This window comes from Plecotus auritus (assembly GCF_963455305.1).
Source record: "Plecotus auritus genome assembly, chromosome: 12".
Lineage (NCBI taxonomy): Eukaryota > Metazoa > Chordata > Mammalia > Chiroptera > Vespertilionidae > Plecotus > Plecotus auritus.
The window spans coordinates 1549127-1572702 of NC_137778.1; the positions used below are offsets into that span (position 1 = coordinate 1549127).

The 23576-nt window shown below is 50.1% G+C and overlaps 1 protein-coding gene across 2 annotated transcripts; it reads left to right on the top strand.

Annotated features, from left to right (window-relative positions):
• Nucleotides 1–2069: 2069 nt before the first annotated feature.
• NUF2 (NUF2 component of NDC80 kinetochore complex) lies at nt 2070–22349 on the top strand. Of its 2 annotated transcripts, none has more exons than XM_080648049.1 (14): nt 2070–2193; nt 4110–4252; nt 5666–5740; nt 6435–6511; nt 7078–7139; nt 11803–11900; nt 12985–13058; nt 14219–14315; nt 14768–14830; nt 15452–15589; nt 17917–18057; nt 18914–19089; nt 20794–20929; nt 22016–22349. In XM_080648049.1, the coding sequence occupies exons 2-14, from the start codon at nt 4130–4132 to the stop codon at nt 22148–22150; spliced, it is 1395 nt and encodes a 464-aa protein (XP_080504175.1). In that variant the 5' UTR covers nt 2070–2193; nt 4110–4129; the 3' UTR covers nt 22151–22349. The 2 variants fall into 2 exon arrangements, with proteins under 2 accessions (XP_080504175.1, XP_080504176.1); XM_080648050.1 differs by lacking the exon at nt 2070–2193 and adding an exon at nt 2920–3050.
• Nucleotides 22350–23576: the final 1227 nt, after the last annotated feature.

Below are 23576 nucleotides of genomic sequence, written 5' to 3' on the forward strand. Positions count from 1 at the left end.
CCCTGGCCTGGACTCCTGTGAGAATGCCAGCCCGCCACACGCCTAGAGGGAAGCCAGGAACACACAGAGAGCTCAGGAGTTAAATGGAAGACTGATTAGCTAAATCCTTCCCATAAGAACTGGTTAACGCCACAGGTCTCTGTTCACAGGTTGTGTGTGTGTGTGGGCGGGGGGGGGGGGGGGAAGGAGGTAGTAGAGGTCAGAAGTCATCTAGGGATACAGTCCTTGCTGGGAGGACTCAGGGGTACAAGCGTGGATTGTGCATAAAAAGCAGGTGTCTGGCACTGCCATGTGGGTTCAAGGTCAGGCAGCATAGTAAGTAGCCAGAACAGAGTTTCTACCATTACATCGCTAGGGTTCAAATTTTGGTCCCTTTGTTTCCTAGATACATGACTACGAGCACATTGCTCAAATTTTCTTAAGGAATTTCGTTTTCGTTTGTCATTTGAAAAATGGGAATAGGAACTACTTTCTGCCGTGAGAATTAAATGAAGTAACCCATGGAAAGGATCTCTGACATCGTTTATGAATGTGAGCTATCACTGTTATTATTAAGCGCCATATGCAAATGGTATGTAAATTTTATCTCAATGAGCTATCCAAGGAACAATACTCAGGTACCAATTTTGAATGTATCTGGTCAACCTGTTTACCAGGTTGAGTCTGCTTAAAAAACGGGGGGATAAAAAACGGAGTTTCCCCCTTCAAACACTAGGGGTGAAATTAGATAATGTTACTTGGTACTTACACAGAAATGTTTTCAGAAAATACTAGTCTCCTTTTTGAGAGAAAACAGGGTTTGGAGCCACGAAAAGAAGATGAGGACTGAGAAGCGACTTCCTCCCGAGGTTTTACGTGAGCTCACAGAAACCACTGGCACAAAGGCTCTGGCAGGCCAAAAAGCTGCTTATTCCCCAGGTTTTCTGATTTGTGACACTGTCATTGGCTTCATTTTTTTAAACTTCCTTTTTCACAAAATCTGTGTGATAAATGATTAGTTTTAACATCAATGTATCTTAATACTAATACTTTCCCCGAGAGTCTCATTAACTCCCTTAGAATAACTGGAAACATCACAGGGTATTATAAAACCGCTGTTGAAACCCCAGAGCATAAAAACCGTATTTTTTTAAAAAAGTCACGTTGGATAAATATATTTTAGCACTATCCAATTAATTTGGGATATTGACTCCCAAGGTTCTCCCTATTGATTATGTTAGAATCATGTAACTTGACGTGGAAGTTGGGGGAGAGTCTAACACATCCAATTTTGCTTCCTTGGACCTGGTTTACAGCTCATCCCAAATGAGTTTAGCAAAGAACATGCGTTTTATGGTTTCTAACTGAAAATTCTGCTTGAGTCCTTAGCAAAGGCGCTGTTTGATGTCTTGCGAAACACAGCTCAGTTCCGAGTCCAGGAGTGAGGACAAGCCGGCTGACGGAGGGGGCAGGCGAACAGGTGGCCAGGGCCCAGCGTCATCTTCCTTCCTCAGCCCAAACTCTAACCACGCGTTTCAAAGCCAGTGAACTTAGGATTCAATTGTGGCACCTGGAACAGTGTTTGTGTCTGTCAGTGTAATTCCGTTTACTTGTGTAAAAGAAAATGAAATAAAGCTGCTACGGGGTCAGGTCCTCCTTAGTGCAACAGCGCCACCCAGTGACTATGCCCTGCGTTCAAAACGTTCCCAGGATTTGCTGTTTCAGGTACTGCTGCATTTTCAGTGTATCTGCAGCCCCAACTTTATCACAAAATATAAACTATTATATGTAAATATATACGCACCGAAATGCTAATGAAAATATTCAAGAGCATTATATCTGTTTACCTGTTCATTCATAATTAATATAGATACCTAGCGCAAAGGACAACCAGATGCGTGAGCACCCAGGAATCCAATAGCGAACTCGCAGCGTCCCCGCCCCCCGACACGCACCGAGCCGCAGCGCCCACTTCCGGCGAAGTTCAGGTCCGACCGGATGCCTGAGCCCCGAGAAAGGTTCCGCCTGGAGCCCGCGCCGCCCGCGCAGCTCCAGTCTTTTGAGCCCCAACGGCCTCCGGCAAGACCGTTACCGGAAGTAGGCGGAAGGGGCGGGGCCCCTAGGCCGGGCGGCGGGTTTAAACTGCAACAACGGTCAGCGCCGTGGAGGTGGTTCCGCCCGTGGCTGCTTGTCGGGCTCCTTGTCTCCCGAGCGGTGAGCGCGGGCGGGATGCGGGAAGGCGGTAGGCGGCCCGGCGTCAGCGACAGTGAGGGGCGCAGGAGTCGGACGTCGCGTTATAACCGGGGCTCGAGGGGGAGGCGCCGTGGCCCGAGCGGGGCCCGCGCGTGGTCCTCCTCCTGCAGGAGCCGCCTCGGTCCAGCGAAGTGTCAGTCACAGGTCCTCCCGGCCGATGCTGCGGACGCGAGGGCCGGGGGTTGGGGTTCCGGCCGCCCTGCCTCCTTGGGGAGCCGCGGCGCCTGCGGGCAGAGCACCTCTCAGCAGCCCGTCCCCTAGCGCGTGACCCGCCCGGGGCCGTGACCCGCCCGGGGCCGTGACCCGCCCGGGGCCGTGACCCGCCCGGGGCCGTGACCCGCCCGGGGCTGTGGCGCTCGGACCCCGCGGGCCCCTTGGCTCGCCGGCGTGACCGCTCCCACCCCCACCCCGTAGAGCGGCCTTCAGGAAAGAGGCCTCTCCTTTTTCTGCGAACTTCTTGGGCCGGGCTCTGTCAGCAGGGTTCGCCTCAAACATGGGTGGAAAGCTTGCAGGTTCTTGCCGCAAAGGACACTGTCGGAGGCCAGCCTGGCTTCACCCAGCGCCGCGGACGGAAGGATAGCCGGAGGGCCGCCTGGTGTCGGGGGTGCCAGGGAGGGGCTGTGGGCGTCGGCGGCCACCTGGCTGGCTGTGGGGTTGGTTACCCGCGCGGCTGTGCCCGGGCGGCCGTCCGAACAGGGATGAGGACACCCTCTTCTGTGTAGTTGTGACCGGAAGCGGGGCCCTGGATGACGGTCCAGCGCACAGGCGCCTGCAGCCTACGGAGGGGTTCCCGCCCCGCCCCCTGCGGTGGGGACTCGGTGAGTCCCCAGTGGGTGCCCGAGTGGGAGCGAGCTGGGAAGTCCTCAGTCCTGCGAACGCTGCCGCACGCGTCAGAGGTGTGCCTCGCCCTGGTGTCCCAGCCCACACTGGCGGTCTAGAGCGCGTCATTCCCCTTTGTTTGCAGCGCTGAGCTGGTTCCCCTCGGCTCTCTGGGCTCCGGCTTCCCTGGGGAGTGGGGATCCTTGGTAGGAAAACAGTGTGGCTGTCAGAGTGGCTTCTGTGGCTGCTCCTGCTGCCACTTGCCGTCCTGGTCCTGCTGGGACCGGAAAGGAGGGAGCAGAAGGCCTGGCTGGGGGCACGGAGAGCGCCAGGCTGCAGGCAGGCTTCCTAACCTCCCCCTCCTGAGCAATCTGCACTCAGGGCTGGAGCAGGAGCACCCCATGCCATCCCCACACCAGAGCCTCCCCACACTGCCAGGTGTGTGTGTGGGGGGCAACAGTGAGGACCACTGCGCTGGGGGACAGGGGCCCACGTCCCAGTAGGAGGACACTAGGCGAAGTGGTTTCTGTTTTGTTTTCTTAAAGTTGCCACTGTGGTGGTTAGAATTCCTGCCAGTCACAGTATTTTGTTCTTCCTCCAGGTTTTTCTCTCCCTACTTGCATCTTAACCCTGTCAGCATCTCACCACGTGTCATGAGTAGGTGGAGGTCAGAGGACAGTGTTGCTCTTGTTTATACATGATTCTGTGGATGGTGTTGCCTACATACCTTGCTTTGAGGATTAATTCTCGGGATCGATGTTGTGCCCCCCAGTTTAAAGAAGAAAAACATGGTTTCTCATCTCTTCAACCATATGAAAGAGAGCAGCATGGGGAAATTAGAAAGTAGCTTCCTTACTTCAGAGCAGAAGTGACTTTAGGAGCTGCAGGTGGTTCTGAAGGACTGGGCTCCCTGCCCGGGGTGTTCGATGGCTGTGGATATCCTGTGCACGGGGACACCCTGTGCACGTCAGCTCGGCTCCTGGTTCCCCGTGGGCATCAGCTTCCCAATGGGAGAGCTGCTGTCCCGCCCCGTCTCTGATCTGCCCTTCCTCCTCCAGACTAGCCGGAGACTCCCAGGATGGAGACCTTGTCTTTCCCCAGATACAACGTAGCTGAGATTGTGACTCATGTTCGTAACAAAATCCTCACTGGGGCCGATGGTAAAAACCTCTCCAAGAGTGATCTTTATCCCAATCCAAAGGTGAGACGGGACTGTTTGCAGGTGGGTGGACGCAGTGAGAACAGACTAAACGCTGGGTCTCGGGTGTGAAGGGCCTGTGCCCAGTACTTGGTGCAGACCAGTCGTTTTAAGCCACAGAGACGCCCCTCGTGTCATTTTAAAATAACACGTTTACATGTGGGGTGACGTCTCCATGCCACTAGGACAGTGGTCGGCAAACTCATTAGTCAACAGAGCCAAATATCAACAGTACAACGATTGAAATTTCTTTTGAGAGCCCAATTTTTTAAACTTAAACTTCTTCTAACGCCACTTCTTCAAAATAGACTCGCCCAGGCCGTGGTATTTTGTGGAAGAGCCACACTCAAGGGGCCAAAGAGCCGCATGTGGCTCGCGAGCCGCAGTTTGCCGACCACTGCACTAGGAATTCAGTTCTTTAATATGGTCCTTTTCTTCAAAGAGAACGCACTTCTAAAGCATGGACAGTCAAGTCTGTTCCATTTCCTGTTGCTGGAGTGGTGCTCTGAGGGTGTCCTCTGGGTCTCCAGCACAGGACTTGCTGGGAAACGGCCCGCGGGAAGCTCACGGGCTAACTTTCCTGCATTGTGTCCCAAGACGGACGTGACTTGTTCCTTACATCCGTAGTTATTCAGTGCGGGAATGAACTAACTGTGTGCCACAGTGAATCCCAAAGTCTCCTTGAGTGTGCTGCCTGTGAAGTGAGAGCACAGGAGGGCCTGGTTCATGGTGTGGAGCGCAACTTTCTGGTCTTGGTGCCCCTTTAATTCTTTAAAATGAAAGGGAGGCTCTCAGGATAAATTCAGCTACATGGGGATAGGACCGGCTCTGCAGGCCAGCATTTGGGAACGGCTGATCTAGGAGACGACGCTTTAAAACTCCCTGGCCCACCCTATTACATTTAGACCTTGCTCGTAGTGCTCGCGTAACTCTGACACCTAAGGAAACCTTACCATCCAGGGCCTCCCTGGGGGTGACCTTTTCCTTTTTGAAGAAAAACACCCAGTGGCGGACCACCTGTTTGGGAAGACTGGCCCCTCTTCCCTGTGTGGGGGTTGCTTGGGTTGGATTTGGGTCGACTTGCTCTCACTGTGTCTATGAGCTTAGGCAGCCCATCTTACCAACCCCTTACTACTTATGAGCAAATGGTAAGTATATAAGGCATTTTCAAATTTGGGAAAATTAACTCTTTGAAGGAAATATTTTAAGTGAAAAGGAGAAATTTTTCAGTCTTTTAAAAAATTTTATTTTGATTGTTGAAAGTATTACCGATGTCCCCATTTTTCCCCCATTGACCCCTTCTAGCCCGCCCCCACCCCCCCCGCCCCAGATGTCAGTCTTGTCCTTTGCATGTGGTGACTGTGTGGGGTGGTGAGGACTGTAGTGACCCAGCACTAACAGGTGCTTCTCCCGCAGCCCGAGGTCCTGCACATGATCTACCTGAGGGCCTTGCAGATCGTGTACGGCACGCGCCTGGAGCACTTCTACATGGTGGGTCGGTGGCCTTTCTGCTCACGTCCCACCCTCACAGGCTCAGGTTCAGGACAGGAAGTTGTTCACTTTATTTATAACAAAATGAAAGGATTGTATAAAAATGTCACTTAGAAAGGCATCTCAGGCATAAGGATGGTTTATATTGACAGCTTTAGTCAGACAGAACCCAGTGAGGGGCCCAGTGCCTCAGATGTGCAGGTTCCCAGGCAGGCGCTCCGAGACGCTGTTCTCGGGACGGAGCCGCGTCAGGAGAAAGGACACCCCAAGGAGGAAAGCGGCTGAGGGAGGCAGCTGAGCTCAGCACATTAGGGATTTCTAGCAGGAGATGTGTTCTCATCCGAGCGCCGTCTGAAGGCTCACATGACCCTGCATCACAGCACTTTGTTTAAAATCTAAGGCTTTGCCACTGAAACTTTGCTGAGCCTTCGCTGTGTCTGACACAGCCCCACGCTCTGCCCTGGGCTGTTCTACGGTTAAGAGCGCGCGTGTAAAAGCTAGCGTAGTCGTGCTGCTACTTAGAAACTGGAACCAGCGCCCTTCCTTCCCTCCTGCGTTGAGAACCGCTCTTGAACAACCTCTGTGAACCTCGCTATTAATATTAACCACAGCTCTAGGGTCTGTATTATTTGTTGTTGTTTTCTCATTTTGTCAGGTTAATGTGTAACTTAGATTTTCTGGTTTTCCCCTTTAGATGCCAGTGAACTCGGACGTCATGTACCCACATTTGATGGAAGGCTTCTTACCCGTCAGCAACCTGTTTATTCATCTGTGAGTAGAGTCATTTTATTTTCTTAGTCTAACCCAGTGGTCGGCAAACTCATTAGTCAACAGAGCGGCAAACTGCGGCTCGCGAGCCGCATGTCGCTTGCGAGCCGCAGTTTGCCGACCCCTAGTCTAACCCTATCCACATTACATTAAGCTTTCTTAGTGACATGATTTTCTTTGGGGAGGAACGTCTTCCCTCTTCCTCTCCATCCCATGTATATTCTGAATTGTAGACTTTCAGCGAGCGTGACTCACTGCCTCCACCTGTGCACTTTGAATCGAAGTTTCAAGGAGGTGTGAATATAAAATTGTTGGAGGCCGTTGTGTTCTTAAGAGTCCTAGTACCTCCATGAGTGTGCGTTGTTTATTGGGATCTACCACCGTGCCTGGGCACGGGCACTCACGCGACATACAGAAAAGGCAATTTCAGTACCACAGTGGATGTCTGACATGGTCCTTTGACGTTCAGAATATATCTAGAAATGTCGTTGAAAAGAAGCTGTTTCTGTCCCGGGCTTGTGTTTGATCGACAGTACACTGTTCAGTGATTTCTCCACTGCGTCTTCCAGGAACTCGTTTCTGCCCATCTGCCGGGTGAATGACTTTGAGACGGCCGACATTCTGTATCCAAGTGAGTGAGGGTCTCTTAACACCTTTCCACGAATAAACGTGAAACCCCAAAGGAAGGAGGATCTCATTCAGAAGCATGCTTTTTTTTTATCCTAATATTGGAATGCTGTCCTTTGCAGAGCCACAGAAAAGCTGTTTTTCTGAGTAGTTCTGAATTCCTTACATTTGAGAAATGTTCTGTATATTTGAGAGTATCAATACAGGTAATAGGCAAGCGGTGATATGGCATAGTGGGCTCAGTTTTATCAGATGTAAATGTACAAGTACTGTTTATTAGGGAGAAATGTCTCAGTAAAACACGAATAGTCACACTATTGTGTCAGAAGGTGCGCTTGTCCTGACTTCAGGTGCCCTCACGCCTGCCTCCGATGCTCACACACCGAGGGGCTCGTGGAGCAAGAGTCTGGTGTGCTGTTCACAACTTGTTTTTGTCCTCTTTGACTCCTGGTTTTGGTTTTGTTGATTGAATATAATTTACACTACATAAAAGGTCACCAATTGTAAGTGCATAATGGAAGAAATCTATGGGAAGGTTTCAAATTAAGAATTCAGTCTCTTTAATAAATAAAGGGCTCCTCTGCTGGTCTCCATTCTCCAGGGACTTCCTTCTCCCACTTAGGTTGGCAGAGGTATTAACAGTGTTGCTCCTGTCTTCCCGCATCATTACACCTGTCTCTGGAGTCTTGGGACTTGAGCAGTTTCTCTCTCCACTCTTACGTCTCCCTGACCCCTCTGACTCGAGGGTGTTCCATTTTGTTGGTCTTTTCAAAGAAAAAGCTTTTCCTTTCATTGATTTTTTTGAATTTTATTTCTGTTTTGCATTTTATTGGGTTTTGTGCTTAGCATTATTCTTTTTCATGCTTGCTTTGGGTTTGCTCTTTTCCCCCTGTCCCCCTGGTGTTTATTTTTTTAAGGCAGAAGCTGAGGCTGTTGTTTGAGACGTTTCTTTTTTTCTAATAAAGGTGCTTAGTGCCATAAATTTCCCCTTAGCCCTGCTTCAGCTGCACCCACAGACTGATGAGAGGTGTTTTCTGTGCGTGTGCGTGCACACAGGTGCCCACTGTGCATTTTGGATTATAAGTTTAAACTCATCTTCAGCTTCCCAGATCAAGGCCACATCCCTCCTGAGGTTCATTTTGCTGCTGGAAGTTCTTCCAGGGTTTTCATTGTCTAAAGCCCATTTTTTATCTTAACTCCTAATTTTGATGGTTCTAGGAACACATACAGAGTTTACTTCCACTAAAACCCATGTGGCAGTGGCCACAGTTAGACTTCTCAGCAGAGTTGATTGTCTCAGAAAAGACAAGGAAGAGGTGCCAGTAACCTTGTCATCTCCCTGCACTGGTGCGAGAGAGTTTCCCCTAATCCATCCTTTCACTGGGATGTGTGCAGCCTTGCTGAAGTCCCACATCCTGCAGGGTTCCCAGCTCCAGTTCCCTGTGGCCGGTGGGGCCAGGGCATCGTCAGCTGTTCTATGTGAAGGTCAGTGATCCCAACCCCTTGCTCCTCAGCCTGGGCGAACTCGCTGCTTCTGCCCCCTGGCTGCTGAAGACTGCCACAGGTTTCGCAGTTTATCACAGTGTGCCTTTTGGGGATTTGTCTGTCCCCTCCCCGCACCCTCCCTTAGATTTGCTTACTTCCTTGGATATACTTGTAGTTCTATCAAATGTGGAGAGTATTCAGCTATTTTATAAAAGTCCCTCTGCCACTCCTCTTTGTGGGGCTCCCGTTACTCGTTCATTGTGTTGTTTGGGGGTGTCCCGCAGCGCACAGTGCTCTGTTCACACTCGACTCTGGCTTTCCTGCTGCCTTCATTTCACTGGTCCTTTCCTCTGTAGGTCTGCTGTTAACCCCACTGAGTGGATTTTTCATTTTACATATTCTAGTTGTAAATCGTAAAAGTTTGATTCAGGTATTTTTTTAAATTTAATCTTTATTGTTCAGATTATTACAATTGTTCCTCTTTTTTCCCCCCATAGCTCCCCTCCACCCGGTTCCCACCCCACCCTCTGCCCTTACCTCCCCCTCACTGTCCTCATCCATAGGTGTACGATTTTTGTCCAGTCTCTTCCCGCACCCCCCACACCCCTTTTCCCCTGAGAATTGTCAGTCCACTCCCTTTCTATGCCCCTGATTCTATTCTATTCACCAGTTTATTCTGTTCATCAGATTTTTAATTCACTTGATTTTTAGATTCACTTGTTGATAGATATGTATTTGTTCATAATTTTTATCTTTACCTTTTTTTCTTCCTCTTCTTAAAGAATATCTTTCAGCATTTCATATAATACTGGTTTGGTGTTGATGAACTCCTTTAGCTTTTTCTTATCTGTGAAGCTCTTTATCTGACCTTCAATTCTGAATGATAGCTTTGCTGGGTAGAGTAATCTTAGTTGTAGGTTCTTGCTATTCATCACTTTGAATATTTCTTGCCACTCCCATCTGGCCTGCATAGTTTCTGTTGAGAAATCAGCTGACAATCGTATGGGTGCTCCCTTGTAGGTAACTAACTGTTTTTCTCTTGCTGCTTTTAATATTCTCTCTTTGTCTTTTGCTCTTGGCATTTTAATTATGATGTGTCTCGGTGCGGTCCTCTTTGGATTCCTTTTGTTTGGGGTTCTGTGCGCTTCCTGGACTTGTAAGTCTATTTCTTTCACCAAGTGGGGGAAGTTTTCAGTCATTATTTCTTCAAATAGGTTTTCAGTATCTTGCTCTCTCTCTTCTTCTGGCACCCCCATAATTCTGATGTTGGTACGCTTGAAGTTGTCCCAGAGGCTCCTTACACTATCTTTAAATTTTTGGATTCTTTTTTCCTTTTTGCTTTTCCGGTTGAGTGTTTTTGCTTCTTTGTATTTCAAATCTTTGACTTGATTCTTGCGTTCCTCTAGTCTGCTGTTAGGTCTCTGTATAATATTTTTTATTTCAGTCAGTGTATGTTTAATTTCTAGTTGGTCCTTTTTCATATCCTTGAGGGTCTCGCTAAATATATCGGCCTTTTCTAGGAAATTCTTGAAAAACCTTATAATCGTGGTTTTGAACTCTATATCCAGTCTTTGCTTTCCTCCATTTATTTGCTTTCCTCCATTTCTTTCATTTGTGATCTGTTTCTTTGTCTCCGCATTTTCGCTGCTTCCCTGAGTTGGTAGAGTAGCTTTGTGTGCTAGGTTTCCTATATGGCCCAGTGGGTCGGCCTCCCAGTTACCTGAGGTGGACACTCTTGGTGCACCCCTTTGTGGACTGTGTGCACAGCCTTGTTGTAGTTAAGTCTTGATTGTTGTTGGTATCACTGGGAGGAATTGACCTCCAAGCCAATTGGCTGTGAGGATCAGCTGTGTCTACGCCGGGAGAACTTCTGTGCTGGAGACACGCTTATGAGACAAGACTTGCAAAATTGCAAAAGCCTCTGTGCTCAGCTTGGATGGTACAGAGTCTCAGGGCGGAGCAGACAGCCTTGGCTTCCCGTCAGCCCTGCCCTATGAGGCCCCTGGGTCTCAGTGTCCCTCGGTAATAACTGTAAGCACCTCTGAGAGAAAGCCGCCCTTGAGTTTCGCCCACTGCCAGACAGTCCATTTTCTCCCCGAATGAGTCTGGGTTCCCAGAAACTCACTTGGAACTGGAGTTCAGCGCAGTCTGGAGCTTCCATCTCTCTCCCGCTTTAGAAAGCCAGCTGCGCACTCAGCTGCCTGTGCACTTAGCAGTCCTCTCTGCGCGCACGTGCCTCCGGACCTCTGCCTCCACAGCTCCCCTGAGTCTCAGTGTGCTTTCTCTTTTCCTGACAGTCCAGTTTCTCCCCGAATGAGTCTGGGTTCCCAGAAACTCACCCGGAACTGGAGTTCAGCGCAGTCAGGAGCTTCTGTCTCTCTCCCGCTTTAGAAAGCCAGCCGCGCACTCAGCCGCCCATTCTCTCCGTGCGCTTGTGTGTCTCCATACCTCAGCCTTTTGCAGCTCCTGATTCTCAATATGCTTTCCTCTTTTCTTCTAGTTGTAGAATTTCCACTCAGCCAGCTTTCCTGTGGTTCTGGATGGTGTCCATTTTGTTTTTTAGTTGTAGTTTTGATATTGTTGTGCGAAGTAGCAGTTTAGGTGTTTACCTATGCCGCCATCTTGGTTTCTCTTGATTCAGGTATTTTAAAAATGTGTTTTTTTTCTTTTTCTCCTTATACTGCTGGCGCTTCTCTCTCCCTTCTTGAACAAATGGAGTGTAAGTCGGGCAATGGAGTTTAGTTTGGAGACGCCAGTTTCCATTCTGGTTGCCTTGGTCTCGCCAGACTAACTGCTTTCATGGTCAGCAGAAGCTGTGAGTCTGTGCCCCTCCTCCCTGGGCGCAGCCGGGACCCTGCGGGTGGTGGTGGGCTGGCACGTGGCAGGGCTCCCCGTCGCAGTGCTCCTCTCGGGGCTCTGCAGCCCGTTGTGTCTGGCTTTCTGGTTGGTTAAGATGGGAGAGGAAAGCTGCTGCCAAAAGCGGTTTGCCTTCAACATTTTTTTAAGTTGTTAACGCAAAGGTAATTCCGATCTTTAAGTCAGGGCAAACTGTGCGCCTTGGCCAGTTCCAGCACACACAGCTGTATTCTGTGCCCTGCGAGCAGAGTGCATGTGGGGGAGGGTAGTTTTCACTTTCATATTGTTTCAAAGATTTATTTAAGGAGTCCTGCTTTCTATTTTAGAAGCCAAACGGACCAGTCGGTTTTTGAGTGGGATCATCAACTTCATCCACTTCAGGGAAGCATGCCGGGACACGTACATGGAGTTTCTCTGGCAATATGTAAGATTGAAAGGGTTCTGGGGTCACATACTAGACCAGTAGCCTCATTTATAAACTAGTCATCTGCTTTGAATCGGTTGTCACGTGTGACTGAGTGTTGTAGAACCAAGAGCGTTGTGTTTATGTGAGGGTGCAGCTTAGTTACTGGAAAGCTTCTTAGTGAGGCGCCCTTGGCTGTTGGTGATGTTAGGGAGAGGCTGGGTTGTGGAATCCTATGGCTGAGGCTTCTCTTCCTATCTTAGGAAATGTCAGGGAGGAGGGGAGTGATGAGTCTCCGGCTCCTGTGGATGTTAGCAGTGCCCTTAAATCACCGAGGCTTGGGATGCGTGCTTGCTCCTCAGTGACGGCCTGACTGCGTGCTGCTTGTTTATCATGCTGGCCCAGACCGCATGGCAGCATGCAGCCCAGTAAACCCTGTCACAGATAAGCACATTCATAGCAGCTCCGAGAATTTGGAAGGGCTGTTCCCCTCTGCCCGCAGCTGTGGGCACACACTCTTGGAAAAGCACCCGAGCCAGACACTCAGAACTCATCTCCCGCCACACTGAGCACCAATATAGACGTCCTCGCACAAACCACACCACGCTCGTACCTCCGAGCATCACACGCTCCCCAAGCCTACGTGTGTGTGCCAACACGCGCATACACCTTGGCTTGGCTCATTTCTTCTAATTTCTAAGGCACAGCTCAGACATGTGTCATTTCTGCAAAGACCCCTGTGACACTCCCCTGGCCACCACCCGAGTGGCTGCTGCCAGTGTGCAAGCACTGGAACAAGCTGGGTTGTGGTTTATATCAGTACTGACTCCTCAGGGTGACCAGGCTACTGGCGTCCAGGCACTGCATCTCAGGTCCCGTTCCTGGCGCCGCACAGAGTGCTGGCCCACACCACCACTTCCGTGGGAGAAGCACAGAAACCCTTGATGCACTGTCACAGGGGCTGGTTCCGTCTCACATGCTTGTTTCTGTGAAAGGTGCAAGGTGTATCGAGTGAGTGTCTGCGGTCTGCCCTGGCAGCTGATGTGTGAGTGTGCTGCTGATGATGCTGGAAGCTAATGTGAAGTTACTAAACTTGCTTTAATAGAAATCTTCTGTGGACAAGATGCAGCAGCTAAATGTGGCTCACCAGGAGGCGATAATGAAGTTGGAGAAACTTGAGTAAGTAGCAGATTTACAAATAAAATAAATGCCACTTCAAACATGCAAAGTAGATTGTAAGTAGCATTTGACAGCCTTACAGTAGATCTCAGGTCTCTTTCTTACCTGATCACATGGTTTTAAGTTTACCTTTTCTTTTTTCTCACTCTTCGGATGTAATACATCTTTTGTTTCTTTCCTGCAGTTAGTGCATTAGCTGGACACATGCCAAGTGATACCGTATTCTCTGGAGCTGCCCCCGGAAGTGTTTAGCTTGCACAGGAGAGCAGCAGCGCAGTGGGCCAGTTAGTTGTCAGCATTCTACTTCAGCAGAGGGGCGTTTTGTTGACTCAGGCCAGTCAGGAGGAGAATCGTTCACGAGTTAGGGTTCCTCGGCCTTGTGTGTTCTGATTTGGAACTGACGGACTTTTATCCCTTCTGACGTGCTGGGGTCTGAGTGTATCAGGCCTTCCTGTAAATTGCCTTCAGGGACAGCAGTAGCTGAAAAGACAGCTCAGGAGGCAGATGTTCAAGTTTCACGTGGTGGGTTTAGCGCAGCAGAACAAGTGACAGGGCCAGAGGGGAGAGTATTGGCAGCACATGCAGCAAATCACGTCTGTGTCCGTCACAGCTGCGCGGGGCTCTAACATGCAGAGAACCCGCTCCCTGGGGAACGGCAGTAGAACGTGGACAGTGGGGGTAGAAGGGCACTGACGGGATGCACGCCGGTGGCTGGAAATGAGAGCTTGTCAGACTCACTGGTAGTAGGGAACAGAATTAAAGGAACAATTCTAGACCGTGTTTCAGAGCCTCACCTTGAGAACCTTCCTGTGGAGGAGACTGGGCAGGTGAGGGTCAGTTAGGGAGGCCTGGGAGGGCCAGAGAAGGCGCTGTCGGGCCCAGTGAGCAGCTGCGCGGGCAGGGCAGGGGGCCCCGAGTCCGTATTCTCAGTCAGGGTCAGAGGGTGGGGTGCGCAGACGGTACCCACGGAGATGGTCCCCAAGGAGGAAGACCTGATGGGGGGAAGTGGAGGGAGCGTGTCCTGGAGGCAGCTGGTCCATCTCAGTCAGACATGAAGGCGGAGGGTGCTCCCAGGGAAGTTCCGCGAGGCCGAGCCTTCGGTCTGGCCCGCAGAATCCAGACCTGGCACCATGTGGGTTAACTGGCGCTGCTCTGCTCAGTTCTGTTCCAGCGGAGGAGCAGGCCGAGTTCCAGCAGCTTTCCGATGAGATCCAGGAGCTGCAGCAGCTGCTGAACCAGGACTTCCGGCAGAAAACGGTGTGTGTCCTGGGAGACCTTGACTCTGAGAAGAGCGTCTGCAGATGGGGGCGGGAGTACGTGTGCAGACACTGGACAGACGGAAGCACCGGAGGGTTTGCTGCGCTGCCAGGATGCCAGTGCAGTTAGGGGGCAGCAGCATGAGACTTCGGGAACCCTAAAACTCTCGTCTTCTCGAGAGCCTATCACTTTGGCACCACAGCACTACTTTCCTCCCGTCTGGGCTACCGCGGCGGCCGCAAATGCTGAGCACCTGTTGGATGGAGCTTCTCAGTGAGGGAGCTGTGGGCACTTCTGGCGGGGGGTGGGGTGGGGTTGGATAGTGTGGACTGAGGGCGTGAGGGTGCTGGTCTAATCCACCAACTCTTTCCTCACCTTTGTTTTATAAGAGCGCTGAGGGGCTCTCTAAATCTGCTTAGAGTCATTATGAGAGTCATTTGCTTTTTCCTTAGGTATTGCTGCAAGAGAGAAATGCCCAAAAGAAGTCCGATATTTTAGAGAGAACCAAGCATTTGGTGAGCACCTTTCCCTTCAGCAGCATTGAGGTTGGGGAGCTTGTGTGGAGGAGTGTTTAACTGGGTGTATTATAGTCAAAATGTCTCCTGTGTCTTTTCCCTTAAAATGAAACGAATTGAACCTTTGTCATAGCACCTTCTCAGTGCTGTTACTTTGCTTGGGTCCTGGGAGATCAAAAGTAACTAACTGGTCGCACGCCCATGTTGTTCTGTCAGTTGAGAAACAGCTGAAACGCACAAGGACCATGTGGCGTGTGAGCCTGTGTCCTGCTGATGGAGGGATTGGAGCAGGTGGGGCAGGGCTTCCAGGGGAGGTGGTGACCCTCAGGAGGACCACACTGATCATGGCCCAGCACGGGACCTGTGTGCCTGGCTTGCAGGGAGCCAGCGGACACTGGAGGGCCAAGGCACTCCACAGGAGTCCGAGAGGGACTGAGGGACGGGCTTGGCCTGGGGCCTGGACATGAATGTGAGCCTCAGACAGGAAACACTGTGGCCATCACTTAATTTCACTCCCACTGCCATGAACATGGACCCAACTTCCTTGTTCTTTCCCATTATTGTAACGGGAAATCTCCAACTTCATGGTGCATCTAATACATTAAAATGTCTTCTCCACAGAATGAACTAAGATTATCAGTGGTTTCTTTGAAAGAAGTACAAGAGAGTTTGAAAACAAAAATTGTGGATTCCCCAGAGAAGTTAAAGAATTATAAAGAAAAAATGAAAGATACAGTCCAGAAGCTTAAAAATTCTAGGGTAAGTTTCCTTTTTATTTTTTTAAATGTTATTTTACATATTTTTTATTGATTTCAGAGAGAAAAGGGAGAGGGAGAGAGAGAGAGAGAGACATCAATGATGAAAGAGTCATGGATCGGCTGCCTCCTGCACGTACCTATTGGGGAGCCTAGACTGAAAGCTGGGCATGCGTCCTGACCAGGAATCAAAATATGACCTCCAGGTTCATAGGTCGATGCTCATCCACTGTGCCATGCCAGCCAGGATCCTTTTTATTTTAATGAGTTTCTGTCTTTTTGGCAACTGTTGTTTAATCATTTGCTAATTATCTGATTTCCTGGTTACCTGTCCATCTCTCCCTCTTAAGCGTTTTACCCGAATCTCTAATTTGTGTTTCTTCTCAAAGTGGGTTTGGGGTAAAACATAGAATTTGAAGGCATTTGTTCACTTAGGCCAGTGGTCAGCAAACTGCGGCGGCTTGCGAGCCGCGGTTTGCCGCTCTGTTGACTAATGAGTTTGCCGACCACTGACTTAGGCAACATGTTTTTTAGGCTTTGCCCTGGGTGACCCTCATGAGACTTAGGTACTTTATTTTAAGGAAGAAAGGTATTAAACAGGTTTATAACCAGAGGCCTGATGCACGGCACTCATGCAAGAGTAGGCCTTCCCCGGCTGCTGGCACTGGCTTCCCTCCGGCCGCCGGCAGGCACCTGGGACCCAGGCTTTTATCCATCTGCTGGCAGGCACCCGGGACCTGGGCTTCCCTCGCACCCCCAGCTTCGTCCGGAAGGACCTCCGGTCTAATTAGCATATTACGCTTTTATTATTATAGATTATATGGTAACAGGTTTTACTATGTACTTTGAAGAAGCGTAGGGTCTGCATGTCGGGGCAGAAGATATATGGGAAATCTCGTGCCTTCCGTTCAATTTTGCTGTGAATGTAAAACTCCAGGAAATAGTCTTTTTTAAAAATCACCACAAAGAAACAAAAGAATAGTAGACGGTGCTTTGAAGTAGTGTAATGAGGGAGCCTGCCTTACCTGTGGAAATTTGGTGTGGGGGGAAGGGGAGGAATTGAGGTTGACATCTGAAGGAGGAACAGGGGTGATCCTAGTAAATTTGCATTGGGAAGAGGGAACAGAATATGCAAAGTTCCCAAGGTCGCAGGTGTGTTCTGGGAACAAAGCCTGATGCCTAGAAGGAGAGTGGCCTGACGTGATGGAAAAATAGGCAGAGGCTCAGGGCACTGGGTTTGACCTTAGAGCCAAGGCACCGCAGTGACTGCTAAGAGGGGAGTGCTGGGCGTGGTGGGACTTGGTTTAAAGGTCCTGGGTCCTGGGGAGAGGTGGGTCGGGTGGGGACACAGTAGAAGCAGGTGGACGATGGAGCATCTTTTATGCGGCAAGTTTTATACACTATGGAAGACACTCAGGTTCATCTCTGAGGTGGTTCCGCAGGTAATTGCTGAGTATTGAGAATTACCACACAGGACTAGACAAAGGTTACAGAGCAGAAACGAGAGCCGCACAGAGATCTGAACGTTTTGAGAGAAGAGTGGATTATTTAGCAAGCAGTTCCCATTCAATGTCCATTCATTTAGAAGCAGAGGGAGGCGGGTCTACACCTGCAGCACTTACAAAATACATTTTAACTGGATGGAAATTTTAAATTCAAAAATTCAGCAATTTTAGAAGTTTTAAGAGAACACTTATATAATCTTGGTCTGGGATGGATTTTTAAAATTAAGATAGGAAACCCAAAAGCTATAGAGCACAGTGCAGCTATGGGACATACCTGTAGTGCATGTGACAGGTGATAGGTTATGTCCACAACGTGCAAGGTGCTGTTAGTACGAAAGGCCACGGAAAAACAAGCAGTGAGAGGGTTCAGCAGTTTGCTGATGACGACCACTGGCTGAGAAGGGGCTGGGGCAGGAGAGAAGCCCTCGTTGTTAGGGTAGTTGTGGTCATCAGTGCTCATTTCTGGTTTTAGAAGAGGAATTAGTCTTTTTAAAAAATGAGCTGGAGTAGTCACCTTTACACGAAGGACTAAGATTATAATCGGGGAGGCAGTTGCCCGGGAGGAATCGGTAGTGGGAGTGTTGGCAGAAATGGAGTCTTTTCAGATCATTGGAGAAACCTTGGGAGGTGTTTCAGTGAGAGGGCTGGTGAATGAAGGCAGTTTTTCTCTGTCCGTACCCCTGGGCGCAGATGCGGCATGACCGCGCTGTCCGGCCGGGTCCGAGTGCGCTCTGCTGCTCCGCGGCAGCATCACTGCCCAGCGGGCACTGACGTCACTGCCGTGTCCCAAAGAGGCTCTCACCCGGTTTCTGCGTTTTCTCTCCAGCAAGAAGTGATGGAGAAGTACGAGGTGTACCGCGACTCGGTGGACGGCCTGCCCTCCTGTCAGCTGGAGGTGCAGCTATATCAGAAGAAAATACAGGACCTGGCGGAGAACAGGGAGAAGCTGGCCAGTGTCTTAAAGGAGGTGAGTTCTGTCCTCCCTGGAATTACGGGCATTGGTGCCTGGGATTTGCTTCCTCTCTGGTACCGTGTCCTAAAGAAGCAGGTCCCTGCAGTGCTGTGCGAGGCTGTGCGCTGGGGCAGAGCTCTCCTTGGTCCCTTCAGCCCAGCTCTCCCCTCCCCAGGGGACGGGGATGGGGCGTCACTGACATCGCTTGTTGCTCTGGGTTTCAGAAAGTAGTGGAAGTTTTAAACTTGTGTTCACAGTTGTTGGAAGTGCTCCTCCAGGTGACCTAGTGACCCTTGGGATCTAGAGACGAAAGTTAGTGACAGTGTCTGCCCTGCAGGCGGAGAGCCAGCACCAGCATTCAGTTTCTCTGGCTAGACACCTGAAAACCCTTCGCGTTTCGCACCTTTCTCATCCTCACCCTGCCTGTCCCCAGGCCACGCCCCTTGCATTTGTGAGGGATTTCTTATGTGAGGAAGTAGAGGTTAGAGCATGAGATGGCCTGAGGTATTGGTTCCCCACCGCATGCTTGCCTGTCTGCCCTCGGCAGCCGCAGAGTAGGGGGAGGTCCCTGCTTCTCTCAGTTCTGGGCCACCCTCCTCCCTGCTCTTCCTTCACCTCTCAGCTGGTCTTGTACGCACCTCTGTTCCAGTTCTGCTGAGAAAGCGGCACGGGAAGCTCTCTGGATGTCAAGCGCTCTCTGTCCCTGCCTTCTGGTGTCTCCTCTGTGCAGTCTGCGTGCTTCTGCGGGTGCAGGGCTGAAACAGCTCCATCTCCTTTCAGATCATGTCTAGTGCAGTTCTTCTAGAAAGAGTCATTCATTCTGTCTGTAAACCCTACTTGGTTGCACTGATCTGAAGTCCTCATAACACAGAACCTGAACTTGGAGGACCAGATTGAGAGCGGGGAGTCAGAACTGAAGAAACTGAAGACAGAAGAGAATTCCTTGCGCAGACTGATGAACGTGAAGAAGGAAAAACTCGCCACAGCCCAGTTCAAAATCAACAAGAAGCACGAGGACGTCAAGCAGTACAAGCGCACAGTCATTGAGTACGGAGCAGTTCAGGGCAGGGCACTGGGAAAACTTAAGAGCTTTGCCCTGAGATTCCATACCCATACAATCTCAGAAAGGTGTTCCACAGTGAGGGCGGGAACAGATGAGTCAGCTATGGGTCTTAGGGGGCTGAGTCCAGATTTGGAGATGTTGCTGTACTGGATTTCTTCCCAGGGTCACAATTCTGGGATTTGCATAATTCTTCAGTGCTCTACTCTGTAGGCCAGCTGGTCCACCTCCTAGTCCACCTCCTAGTGCACCTAGTCCACCTCATAGTCCACCTCCTAGTGCACCTAGTCCACCTCATAGTCCACCTCCTAGTGCACCTCCTAATGCATCTAGTCCACCTCATAGTCCACCTCATAGTGCACCTAGTGCACCTCCTTGTGCACCTAGTCCACCTAGTGCACCTAGTCCACCTCCTAGTGCACCTAGTCCACCTCCTAGTGCACCTCCTAGTGCACCTCCTAGTCCACCTCCTAGTGCACCTCCTAGTCCACCTCCTAGTGCACCTAGTCCACCTCCTAGTGCACCTCCTAGTGCACCTCCTAGACCACCTCCTAGTGCACCTCCTAGTCCACCTCCTAGTGCACCTAGTGCACCTCCTTGTGCACCTCCTAGTCCACCTCCTAGTGCACCTCCTAGTCCACCTCCTAGTGCACCTAGTGCACCTCCTAGTGCACCTCCTAGTGCACCTCCTTGTGCACCTCCTAGACCACCTCCTAGTGCACTTCCTAGTCCACCTCCTAGTGCACCTAGTGCACCTCCTAGTGCACCTCCTAGTGCACTTAGTGCACCTAGTCCACCTCCTAGTGCACCTAGTGCACCTCCTAGTGCACCTAGTCCACCTCCTAGTGCACCTCCTAGTGCACCTAGTCCACCTCCTAGTGCACCTAGTGCACCTCCTAGTGCACCTCCTAGTGCACCTAGTGCACCTCCTAGTGCACCTCCTAGTGCACCTCCTAGTGCACCTAGTGCACCTAGTGCACTTCGTAGTGCACCTAGTCCACCTCCTAGTGCACCTAGTCCACCTCCTAGTCCACCTAGTGCACTTCCTAGTGCACCTAGTCCACCTCTTAGTGCACCTAGTCCACCTCTTAGTGCACCTAGTCCACCTCCTCGTGCACCTAGTCCACCTCCTAGTGCACTCACAGCCTGGCAGCACCGTGGGTTTTGTGCTCAGAGAAGAGCTGCAGTGTTGGCATTCATGGTAGCTGTCAGCTAGTGTGCTGGGGGGTCCCTTGGTTCAGTCTCCTTCCCATCCTTGCTAAGGTGCTAAGATTAGTTGAGAGGGATGTCAGGGATGTCAGCTGTCACTGTTGAGCCTCTCAAAGGCATGTTAGGGGTCGGGGGACCATTTCCTTTGCTTTCTTCCTCCTGTGGATGAAACAAAGAGCAGAGCCTGGGAGTTAGATTTGTGGCCAAGCTGCCTCACAGTAGAATTGCCCTGACTCACATTCCTACCAGTGGCATGCGAGGCACACCCTGGGCGGAGACTGTGACCTCAGACCCATGTGGCTTGTGGGCGCCCAGCACGCGTGTAGCCCCACACTGGGGTGGTCATGCGTTGACTTTTATTCCTGAGACAAGGCTGAGGTGTGTCAGATACACATGTTCAGTTTGGAATTGAACTCAGAGTTAAATGTTAGCCTTTTGGATGCTAAAGAGGAATTATAACTGGCTGTCTCCATTTTCTTTAGAGATTGCAATAAAGTTCAAGAAAAAAGAGGTGCTGTGTATGAGCGAATAACCACCATTAACCAAGAAATCCAAAAAGTTAAATTTGCCATTCAGCAACTAAAAGATACCACGGAGAGGGAGAAACTGAAGTCCCAGGTGAGTGTTGATGAGAAATTGATTTCAGGTAATCTCACCAGCTTCAAACGTCAGTTATGCCACCCTCATTCTGAAGATTTCGTCAGTTTTCTAGAGGAGAGGTTGACCCTTCCTATAACCTTTCAGAATCCTACTTACTCTTATGTCAAGGTGTTGGGGGAAGTTCCTCAGCCAGGGACTGGACCCCCTTGGGTGCAGGAAATTGGAAGAACACATGAGTGACAGCAGGTAGGTGGGACATGCTTTGTTGTGAACAAAGCAGCCAACAACTGGCTGGTCAGGGGCACCTGATATACACAAAGAGGCCTTGTGCCAAGTAGTGACTCGTGCTACATTAACATAAGCAGGTTACATGAGGGTGTGCTTGTGCAGTAGAGATAGTGCTACTGCTGAGGCATTGCCCTTGCGCATGTGTAGGGCAAAGGGGCCTTTAACCTAGTAATACTGCTGTGTCCTTGCCTGTATGCATGTGAATGGCGAGTGGGCCTTGAACCTCCAGCATACTCTGGTCAGGGTCCCAGCACAAGGTTTGAGAATTTAAAAAATAAATAAATAATAAAAGATAAAAAATGCTTTGGTAAGTATGAGATGGAAGAAGTTATCTTCAGGCTGAAAACTTGCTTTCATGTTTCTTCATGTTCAGCACATGCATGTGGGTTTGTGGGAAAACTCATTCTTGCTGGTGGAGCAGCCTGACCAGGTGAGGCACGGGGGCATGTCCCAGCCCTGTGGGCTCGCAGAGAGTCTGTACGGCCTTCAGTGACGGTGGTCAGCGCAGAGGCTCTAGCTGCCCCAGCCATCTAGGTGTGTGCTTGGTGTTTGCCATGGAGAGCGGCGAAGTGAAAGTTTCCTTGCCAGTTAAGTCCTCATGTCTCAGAACCCAGGCCGTGGTGACAGGCCAGGCTCGTTGTCCTGAGGAGCAGACTTGTTGATGTGTCTGTCTGGCTTGTAGAGGGATTTTTAGTGAGAGCAGACACACGCATGTGTGTGCACGTGATATTATAAATAGGAATCAGACCATGATTCTTGTAACTCGTTTTCAGTTAAATGGTTACATAGACTCATTCCATCTCTCTTTCCACTTAGGAAATATTTCTGACCTTGAAAGGGGCTCTGGAGAAATACCATGAAGGCATTGGGAAGGCGGCCGAGGAGGGCTGTGCTGAGCTGGAGGGGAAGGCAGCTGAGCTGAGGAAGAGGATGGCCACGCTGCCCACCTGATGCACGTGTGGCAGGTGGTTTGTAAATAGCTGTGTGGTTTAATGTTTGTAACTGGAAGTTGAATTTAATGGAAGCATCAGAAGTATAAGTAATGTTAGCTCATAGTCATTTTGTGTACACTCATAGGTTATTGTTTGTAGGATAATGCATTTAATATGGACGTTTCCTAACTCATAATAAAGCTATGCAGCTGTTCATGACTCGGCCCCAGCCCTTCCTGTCAGCAGTGCACAGAGGTCAGTTGCATTTCTTTACACCAGTAAGGAACCATCAAAAGGACACATTAATAAAACAATCCCATTTACAGTTCTGTCAAAAAGCATAAAATAGCCTGGCTGGTGTGGCTTAGTGGTTGAGCATTGACCTATGAATCAGGAGGTCACAGTTTGATTCTCAGTCAGGGCACATGCTTAGGTTCTGAGCTTGATCCCCAGTGGAGGGCGTGCAGGAGGCAGCTCATCAGTGATTCTCTCTTATTGTTGACTAGTGCCCCGGTGCATGGATTTGTGTATATTGAAAGGAAATTAATTAGAAGGTGGCTGGCGGGGCAGGACTGGGCAAGCCAGGCCAGACACACCCTGGAGCCAACCTCCTGTGGTCCTTCCTTCCCCAGCCAGCCACAGCTAGGGCAGCACCATGGCTCGAAGGGTGTCTGCGGAGTGAGCGGGGTCCCTCCGGCAGGTGGGGTCCCTCGGCCTGGCCTGCAGGGATTGGGCTGAAACCAGCTCTCCGACATCCCCTGAGGAATCCCGGATTGTGAGAGGGTGGTTCTCGGGTGACGCACCCTGGAATCGGGCTCCCTTCTCTCTGGTTGAACCACTGCTGCCAAGTCACCGCGGCTTGGCAGCTCCTGCGTTGAGCGTCTGCTCCGTGGTGGTCAGTGCGCGTCATACCTACCGGACGGTCGGATGGTTGCTTAGCCTTTTAAATGTATAGATGTTTCTCCCTCTCCTTACCTCTCTGAAATCAATAAAATAAGTATTTTTTTTAAAAAAAATCACAAAATGCCTAGGAATAAATTAAACCAAAGGGGTGAAAGACTTATTCTCTGAAACCTATATGACTGAAGAAAATTTGAACAAGATACAAATAAATGGAAGGCTGTCCCCTTGCTCATTGATTGGAAGGATTATATTGTTTAAAATTTTCATACTACCCAAAGCAATGCCATTAAAATACCAGTGGCATTCTCAGAACAGCTAATTCTAAAATTTATGTGGAACCAGAAAAGACTGAAATAGCCAAAGAAATTTTAAGAACAAAGTGGGAAGTAGCATGCTCCTTGATATCAAACGATATTATAAAGCTGCCGTAATCAGAACAGTATGGCTCTGGCATAAAAACAGATCAGTAGAGCCCAGAAATAAGTCCTCGCTTCTGTGGTCAGTCTGCACAAAGGTAAGGCTACACAACGGGGCAGAGACAG